Here is a 10,351-nt window from a genome sequence, read left to right as displayed (position 1 = left end):
TTGTCAGAAGAAGAGCTGCATAACATCGACAACATGATGGAAGCCTGAAGAGCTAGCTGTAAAATTAACATAAGTTTAATAGCATAATGTAAAATGATGTATTCCCAGACAGAAATGTCAACATCTTTGTGGATCCCGCTGTAATAGCATAAGAGTAAATAAAGAAAAGAACTTGATCCATTATGGACTTTTCATACACAAAATGTCCTTATAATTAAGAATGAATAGTTTCAGGCCATTTTCGTTAAAACTCCCTTCATTCTAAGAATCTGGACGTTGGCTGAACTTTGTTTAATTATTTCGGTTTTCCTCAATTAAAATTATATGTATATGTGTTGTTTGGGTCACGATCACCACTCGTCAGCCTCTGTGAGACCGTGTCCAAACTCCCCTACAACTAGAGACATTAATAAGCTTGAAAACATTGGTAGCACAAGCACGACCACGAGGATGAGACGATGAGAATATATATTGCTAGGTCAGATTCATGACTATATCTTTGCATGTAGCATTATCTTATATAGCAATATATCCTACCAATTTCGACTTTTACTCACCAAAGTAATTTTCGCACTCTCATTTTTTTTTTTTCCAATTTTTTTCTTATTTAGTCGACCAATTTCATGATAAGAAATAAAGAATTGTAGAAGGAAAAATATATCAAAATAAGTGACGGCATACAAAACGGAAAACTAAGAGAAACAACTACCCTTAATCTTCTCAACAAAGTACTTGTACTTTAATTATTAACAAAATTGTTACTCTATAGAAGCATAGATTATGACTGCTGGAGAGTCGGCTTTGAACAAAGTTGGAGTTAAACTTGTCTGCGGTCAGACCAATTGGCAGATAATCATATCCTTGCCTAATTAAACTCGTTTTCAGCTCGATCGTGGGGGCAGGTTAAGGACACCTAATATATAGAAGATCACTAGAGCTTAATACCCGCGTGTTGACGCGGGTTTAAAGTTAAGATGAGATGTTAAAAATGAGAATAATTTGGTTACAAAATAGGAACAACGATAACAACAATGAATTTGGAAAAGCGTTAACTGGAAAAGGTTAAATTTAGATCATATAAAGATACAAATTATAGTTATCCGTTCTATTGTAGTAGTTCTATGTATTTCTGGACCAAGAGGATTACATTCAGTTGCATTCAGTTACAAAAAATAGAAAATCCTGGTACAAAGATACAAAAAACATTATAATAACTGAATTTCTTCTAATAACCTCATCTAATATACTGTGTTCCAGCTTTTGCATACAGAAAATGAGGAGATGCTGTTGTATGGGGATGCAAAAAATATTGTTGAGTTTTGGACGAAAAAAGATATGTACGAGTTTTTAAACATGTTAAACATGATTTAATATAGATAAACAAAACATGGTAAACATTCTTGATCAGAGAAGGGAAAGGTGTCTTCAGCCCTTGTTGTCATTGATAAAGCAACCTGAACAAAGAGGAATAGAACATAACATATTTGGATAGGATTTAGTATCACATTTAAATGGTAATGGAGGAAAAGATAAAACAACTTGAAAGCATACCAACCTAATCATTGTTTCCAGTGCTGCTGTGTGGCTTTGCCTGAGCATGAGGTGATTTTTTTATTTATTTTTAATAACTTGATCGGAACCTCATCACATTCTCTTGGATCAACTTCTGAAATTTATTCAAATTCACTGATTTGAATGATTATGCAACATTAATATAGTTGTTCACGGAAAGAAGAAAAGATGATTCCTAGTTATAATTCATAGTATTGAAAATGTTTGATATGTAAATTTTAAGAAAGTTGAAGCGAACATAAGGAAATGTTTGAAAACATGATGTAAAAATATAAACATCATATTTGAGAATAGTATTAGATATCAAACCTTTGTTCACCTGGAATGAAAAGCGCTATTCTCACAGATTCTCTTTTTCGTTAAAAAAAAAAAAAAAAAAAAAAAAAAACAGAGATTTATGTATTAAATCTTACCAAGGTGTTGGAATCCTTCTGCATTTGCTTTACACAATTGGGGCAAGCACTGTACCACCAATTGTAACGTGTATCAAAACGTTTAACAGAAGCTTTGCACAGAAATGTATCATCCTGTAAATTGTTCAACATATAATTGTGTAAGGAAGAGTAATGATACATTGAACGTTTGTTACATATGGAGATATACAATTACATATCTTAAGAAAAGATGAAAACACATAATCTGTTTCTATAACTTATGCAGATCAGGATCAAGAAAAGCTAGTTCATCAATTGTAACTCTCCTTGTTGTCCGTAGAACCTTAGCTTCATTGAGTTGACTTGAAGAAGGGGGCAGGATTTTTACAAGGTTTTTTGAGTTTGAAAACCTGTAAGTTTTAAAACAGAATAAGGTATGAAGAATTTTGGATAATTTGTGGTTTTTTGGATTGAGAGAAAAAGTATAGCTCAACAAATGCACTCACACTTGTTTGTACCATACTTAGGGCCTCCGTATTTAGATATCGTATAAATACTCGGGGGACTCAAATGTAATTATGTAATAAATGGAGGGGCAAATATGTAAAAGGGGGAGGAGCCCTTATTCTATAAAAATGCCTTCTCACCCTCATAAACCTCATGCCTTCTCACCCTCACAAAGCTCATCTCTCTCAAGCTCTCATGCTCACAAACAGAGAGCCCTATCAAACTCTCTCTTTCTCTGGGGGACTCCCCCTTACCCTTGTAATCCATACACATCTTTCAGAGAAATATAATATTAGTGTGGACGTAGCCCAAACATTGGGGTGAACCACGATACATCCTGTGTTATTTACTTTCTTGCAGATTCACGGTCGGATTTACGTTGTTCCAAGACCCCTCCGGTTTTGTGCATCAACATTTGGCGCCGTCTGTGGGAATCGACATGAAAAACTATGTCTGTTCTCTTTCATTTTTTCACTTCCGTCGTGGATCTGCAAAACCCAAGAGATAACCAAAACTCTCTCTACCTCACTCTTGCTTCTGATCTCTTTCACCTCTTCAAACAAAACACCACAAACTCTCTCTCTCTACCATTATTTGTCAGTTACAATCACACCCATTCAATCAGCATATGAGAAGAGAGAGAATAAGATTTTCTGAGAAACGCATAGAGAAACTGCGAGAAAAGAAAATTCCCAAAAAACTGAAGGCGGACTCTGCGTCCTTTGCAATTAAGAGAAATATGATGAATTGCGAGCTCTGTCGGACCAGATTATTCTATGCTGGGACTGGGCCTGAGAACCATAGAGTAACGCCTCTTCTTCAGCCTCCGTCATCCTTCTCGCCTGCCATCGTCCACATCTTTCAGAGAGATCAGAAGCAAGACACAACGTCGTTTTGAGATGGTTTCAAGTAATAAGACGCCGACTCCGAACCCTGCCTTCAGGCTGGGAGATCAGCCAACGCCTTCGAAGAAGTCGATGACGATGGGACAGCACGTCCTGGACAACAGCGCCGAGATGATGCAGTCCCTCAAACCGGTGAAACAGATGAGCCAGCACGTGTGCACTTTCGCACTCTACAGCCACGACATGACTTTTCAGATTGAGACCCACCACTACATCACTCGCCTCAACCACTCGTCAAATCCAGAATTTGGCCAAAACTTACGGCAAATTCTGGTGCACATGGCAAGTTGACCGAGGTGATCGACTTCCACTAGGAGCATCGGCCCTTATGATGTCACCTTAGCCGGTGAATCTGGGTATGGTGAAGCCGGAGCTGTTGGAAACGAGGGATGCCAAATACAACATATCAACGGATGCCTTGAAGACATCGAGGGTGGATATTGCGGAGCCAGAGTGGATCAATCCACAGGCGGACTACTGGAAGCTGCATGGCAAGGGTTTTGCGGTGGACATTAAGCAAACTAAAATGAAGAAAATCACACCCTTTCCTTAGACGAGCTGCATGGGCAATTCCGTTAAAAATCTGAATCTGCAGTCAAAGGAAGCGGATGAGGAGAATAAGCAAAAGGATAATCTTTTGTTGATTTGGTTCTGCACTACCTCAATTATCTGTTATTTTCCCGGAAAATGAGGGAAAGTGGAGGAAAATAAGTGAAAGAGATACCCAAGTCACTGTTTTTTCTTCCCCATACATTGTTTAATCTGCTTTGCAGTCTTGGGTCTTCAACTTTCCAGCTGAAAAATGAAGAAGCATGGATGGCAACGTCCTCCAATCCGAAAGCGAAAGGAGAAAAGAAAAAGCAAAAGCAGAGATAGAGACAGAGAGAGGCGCATTGCAAAGAGAAAAGAAAAGGCAAAAGAATGCTTGGAAATGCAGTGGGAAACAAAAGCGAAAGCAAAGCAGAAAAATCGAGAAAAAGCAGAAAGCAAAAGAGATGTTTTCCATTGCAAGAGCACATGGGGACACTGCAAAAGCAAGGAATAAACACCCACACTGCAAAAGCAAGGAATAAACACTCCACCAGAATGATGTGATTTGCTTTTCTTGTTTTTGAATGATGTGATTTATTTTTCTTATCTTTCGAAGACATCTGTATAAACCCCATCAGAGGGTAAAAAAAAAAAAAAAAAAAACGGCAAGCCCAAAATAATGGGCTGGAATGTTAAGTGGAGAGCGAATGCCCATATGCTTAAAAGAGCCAGGCCCTCTATTATCACCAACTAGGTGATCAAAAGTACGTCTAGTACTCCAAAATTATACATGAGCATTACTCATGTCAATCATACATAAACATTTCATTAGCATCACTCATGTCAATCATACATAAACATTCATGACCATCATTCATGTCAACATTCATGAGCATCACTCATGTCAACATCCATGAGCATCACTCATGTTAATCAACATAAACATTCATGAGCATCACTCATGTCAATTAGCTTCAAAAGCTTCATTTACAGAGCTCTAGCTTCAAAAGCTTCATTTACAAAAGCTTCATTTACAAAAGCTCCAACTTCGAAAGCTTCATTTACAGAGCTCTAGCTTCAAAAGCTTCATTTACGAAGCTCTAGCTTCAAAGCTTCAACTTGCAAAGCTTTACCTATAAAGCTTCACTGCATGGTCTACAAAGACCGCCTCCGAATAACTGCCATTTAGGTCCATACATGGATTGAATTTGAAGTCTCTAGCCAACAGCCTCTATTGATCGAAGACTTGGGGGACTACATTATGTACCATATATTGGGGCTCAACTGAACCTCATGAAAAATATTTCGGGGACTTAGCCCATTATTTATGTATTGAGGAGCGAATCATTATTCTATAAAAATGACTCCCTCACTTTCATTAGAAAGCACCCATTATTTATGTATTGAGGAGTAAGCCCTTATTCTATAAAAAGACTCCATCACCATCATTAGAGAGCATCGCCGCTAGCTGAGCAACCGCCTCACCACGAGCATCAACTCTAGCCCATCATTTATGTATTGAGGAGCGAGCCCTTATTCTATAAAAGGGACTCCTCACCATCATTAGAGAGCATCTCCGCTAGCTGAGCAACCGCATCGCCGCGAGCATCAACTCTAGCCCATCATTTATGTATTGAGGAACGAACCATTATTCTATAAAAAGGACTCCCTTACCATCATTAGAGAGCATTGCCGCCAACTGAACAACCGCCTCTCCGCGAGCATCAACTCTAGCCCATCATTTATGTATTGAGGAACGAGCCCTTATTCTATAAAAATGACTCCTTTACCTTTAAAGCCACAAGCTGAGCCAACCAAGGCAACATAAGCCACAAGCCGAGCTATCTCGCAACATGTGATACTTCTAGTTGAGCATCATTTCACATCGAGCACCGCCTCATATCGAGTATTCAGTTCTAAACGACATCTAGTTACTTCGGCCCACACATGGACTGAATTTCAAGTCTCCAGCCAAAAGACTTTCTTGACTGAAGACTTAGTGGACTACTGTTTGTACCATACTTAGGACCTCCGTATTTAGATCTCGTATAACTGCTCGGGGGACTTAAATGTAATTATGTAATAAATGGAGGGGCAAATATGTAAAAAGAGGAAGAGCCCTTATTCTATAAAAATGCCTCCTCACCCTCACAAACCTCATGCCCTCTCACCCTCACAAACCTCATCTCTCTCAAGCTCTCATGCTCATAAACAGAGAGCCCTTTCAAACTCTCTCTTTCTTTGGGGGACTCCCCTTCACCCTTGTAATCCATACACATTTTTCAGAGAAATACAATATCAGTGTGGACGTAACCCAAACATTGGGGTGAATCACGATACATCCTGTGTTATTTACTTTCTTGCTGATTCACGGTCGGATTTACGTTGTTCCAAGATCCCTCTAATTTTGTGCATCAACAACACTGATCTGTATGAATTAAGTTCTGGTATATCTAGATCAATGAAAAAAAGCGAGTAGACATGTTCAACACAATGTTCTTTGTGAAATGGCAAAAATAATAAAAATTTATAAAATAGGTATAAGTAAATATAACAGATGAGTAAGTATCATTAGTTGGATAAGGTCTGTTTAAAAACTATATACGCATTGTAACAAAGATATTTAAAAGGGTTTAAAGTTTATTACTTACGTAGCTAAAGTTTGACTTTTAGACTTGTAAACACAATGACAATGGGTAAAGACAAAGCTTGAAGTGATAAAGAAGAAAAACTTTCTGCAACCTCTGCCCTCAATGTGATAGATAACTCTTCTTTCCTGCATATAAAGCAAATAAAATACAAACGTTGCATTTTTTTTTGTAAGCCGTACAAAACAATTAGTTGAATTATGTAGAATTGGTGTGATGAGACCGGAATGACAACCTGATATTTTCAATGCGCACATCACACTTTTGTACTTTTCTTTGATTAATCTGTTTTTGTTCCAAGTGTTGTATCGTAGTTAGATGCTCAATGACATCTTACAGTTTAAAATGCGAAGATAGAGAGTTAGCAAAAATTTCTTTTAGAAAACAAATAGAAAAGAAAAAAAATTACAAGTATTTTCAATTGATGTATAAGGTAACATTTGGTACGGAGACGGGACGGGACGGGACGGGACGGAACGGAACAAAGATTCATGTCATGTTTGGTACTGGCAAGATGGAACAGAACGAAACTGGATTAAATGACTAACTTACCCTCTCTCTCTCTCCCGTTTCTCTGCTTTCTCTTCTTCCATTTGACTCTCTCTTTCTCTCCCGCATGCTCAGATCTCCCAGTAAAAATCAAACCCAATAAATCAAACCCATACTTTCTCTTCATTTCATTATCCTTCTCTTTAATTCCAGTAAATCAAACTATTTTTCCCCAATTTAAAACCAACGATATGAAAAGGCTAAGGGAGGCGAGTGTGGATTCTCAATTTCCATCCACTACCTGGTTTAGCGTAATATCAATTTACCTCCTCCATTTGAAGATTTAACATTAAACACATATTACACACACAATGCCTCAATTCCAAAACATGAAAAACCTCGATTTATCTCTCACAATTTCAGGATTAACATTTCAGATTACTGTGATTATTCAAATCAACAAAAGGATAACACAAATTTTAAACCCAGAGAGAGAGAGAGGGGGTGGGGGCTTACGGAGAAGGGGAAAGAGCCATTGAGGAGCAACAGGGGTTGACAAATGCCATTGGAAGGTGGACGTGGAGCTGCTGCTTTCAGGCTTTCAGGTTTTCAGCTGTGTTCCGTAAGAGAGAGAGAGCCGACGAAAGAAATAGAAGAGAAGAGGAAGAGAGAGCCGACTCAGCCCGGAAAGCCCGAAATCGAGCTCGAATTCATCTGGGTTGCTGGGTAATGAAGCATTTGGGTTGTTGGGTTTGTGGTGGAGGAGGAGGCTACAGGAGAGAGGGAGGGTAGACAATGGAATTTTTGTGTTCCACATACGTGGAACAACCCGTTCCAAGGGGGGAAGGTGGGACGCAAAAACACCCAATTTTTTTCTCGTGGAACAGCGCGTTCCACCCATTTTTGGCGTACCAAACACGGGACGGAACGCCTCGTCCCGTCCTGTCCCACGTACCAAACGCACCCTAAATGCACAGATAAATATATAGGTATAAATATTGATACTGTAACATTACCTGTGAGAATATCAACCTTGTTCAAACGGGGATACAGAGAATTATAATCTTGGAGAAAGAAGTTATGTCGAGATATCGGTAGAAAGACGTTAGACAGTTTTTTAAAAAGTGTTGTGGCAGTGAGCATGATCTGAGTTTCATGTGCAACAACCTTGTCTTGGCCCCTGATTTTAATTGTTCTGAAATTCATAATTTCATAACTACTACCGGCCTCAATTTTTGAAGCTATAACTTCGTAATCAATATCTTTTGTAAAGGCTTCAACTGCATGGTTCTTTGTAGTTGATTAAAGAGAGAAAAAAACCAAAAAGGAAATAAGAAAAAAAAAAGAGTTAAAAAGACAATAAACAAACAAATCACACGAAATATTATATTTTGATATAGATAGATTTAAAGGAAAACTAATGAAAATGGCTTGAAAACTTTGAGTTTTAATGATAAGGACAAAATAAAGGGTAAAGTGAATAGTACCAGGATTGACTTTTTAGTGTAAAAATGTGGTTTTTCGTTAAAGTGAACAATACCGGGAGCTTTTCGTTAAAGTGAACAGTACCGGGAACTTTTCGTTAAAGTTCCCTAGATTTAATTGTACCCACAAACATACTCACTGGAAAAACTTAAATCATTCCAAACAATGTTTAAAAAACATTGGATCGTTGTTTAAAAAAAAGTATAAAAAAACACAAAAAATTAAACAATTTAAACAAAAATAAAGTAATAAATGATAAAAAAAAATTATATCATTATAATATGGAATAAAAAAATAACAGTACAACCACTCACCATCTCATCAACCAAGATACAATGCAGGTTGACATATTTTTTAACAGTGCCGGGAACACTTGACTTCCATATTCTGCACACACGGACCCCTATTTTGTCCGCTTTTGTATATGGACGCAATTGGACAATAGGGGTTACTTCTGTAGGATCCATTTAATCTACCAAAAGTGAAGCGAAATTTCATAAAAATGCTTCCATTCTTTACACTAAATTCAAATAGAAAGTTACAAATCCTGAACAAATGAATAATACACCGAATGAAAAAGCTGGAAAAATTGCAATACTCAATTGATAAAAATATCATGAAATCCAAAAGAAAAATGAACTGTCTTTATCAATGAAAATAATTTACTGCTTATAAACAATTTCTAAAAAACAGATAAAAGAACATATTCAAACAAATAAATACACATATGATAACCTTCCAATCATATGACTTTTTTTGTTTAAGCTCGGTTAGATATAAGAGGATTTCACTTATTTATCTGTCAAAATACATTGATTTGTTACATTGAGTATAAAAGGTTATAAAATTAACTGTAAGGATCAATTATCATTCAAACACATATAATCCAATTCACTAAGTCCATCATTAACTATCTGTGTAAACATTTTAACCTGAGGTTACAACAGCTAAGAAAACAACCAACAAAATTAAACAAACGAAAGCCACACGATGACCCAAAAGGAAATACACTTTCATCTCGAATTAAAACAACATATTGATCTATTAATAAAATTACCTCTCAACGCTTAGCATGACCGATACATTGACCTAATCCAATTTATTACATTCATTGCTAAGTAGATCTGTATCAATGCTAAACCCTAAACTGTAAAATTACTTTCGAATGATTACCATCACAGATTCATTCACCTAATTCAGTCCATTACATGTGTTTTTAAGTATTTATATAAAAACGTCAAGGCGAGATTACAATGGTAAACTCAACAACCAACAAAATAAAACAAACGAAAACCACACGATAACCCAAAAGGAAATACACCTTCATCTCCAATTTAAACAATCAATTAATCTATTAATAAAATTACCCCTGAATAGAATGACCAACACATTTACATATTACAATCCATTACACCTATTGGTAGGTATCTATATAAGATAACCACAGATAACCTAAGAAGTCAAAAACAAAACAAACGATTTATATCACATTCAAACAACCGGAAAAATCTCTGTCATAATCTTTTGATTAATTTTCCTATCTGTAATCCTAAATTTGTCTTCCATGCTCTCTTTCCCATTTTCCCCTCACCTTAATATCCCACCTGCAAAATCTGAACACTGTGACCTTTCCCAAGAAATTTTTATCACCCTCCAGAGTAACGCTGAAAATAAATATAAATAAAAAATTGAAAATTTTTATACCTTTAAGTTTCAAGGTTATTACTCTGGAATCCAGGCAAACCCGGATCAGATTCTAAATGGGTTTATCAAAAATAATAATTTAATGAGAAATTAACACTGAAAATAAATCAAAAACACAAAAAAAAAATTGAAATTT

General features: G+C 36.7%; 1 protein-coding gene and 1 pseudogene across 1 annotated transcript; one reads left to right on the top strand and one right to left on the bottom strand.

Moving 5' to 3' along the window:
• Nucleotides 1-1,149: 1,149 nt before the first annotated feature.
• On the bottom strand, nt 1,150-8,978 carry LOC126611741 (uncharacterized). Its single transcript, XM_050280117.1, has 6 exons — nt 8,826-8,978; nt 8,043-8,316; nt 6,312-6,342; nt 2,226-2,356; nt 1,986-2,101; nt 1,150-1,182 (listed from the first exon to the last, which is right to left on the bottom strand). The coding sequence occupies exons 1-6, from the start codon at nt 8,976-8,978 to the stop codon at nt 1,150-1,152; spliced, it is 738 nt and encodes a 245-aa protein (XP_050136074.1).
• LOC126612254 (oil body-associated protein 2A-like) lies at nt 3,353-3,911 on the top strand (annotated as a pseudogene).
• Nucleotides 8,979-10,351: the final 1,373 nt, after the last annotated feature.

This window comes from Malus sylvestris, chromosome 17 (genome assembly GCF_916048215.2).
Source record: "Malus sylvestris chromosome 17, drMalSylv7.2, whole genome shotgun sequence".
Lineage (NCBI taxonomy): Eukaryota > Viridiplantae > Streptophyta > Magnoliopsida > Rosales > Rosaceae > Malus > Malus sylvestris.
Note: the sequence above shows the minus strand (reverse complement) of the source record. Positions and strands in the feature narration are given on the sequence as shown.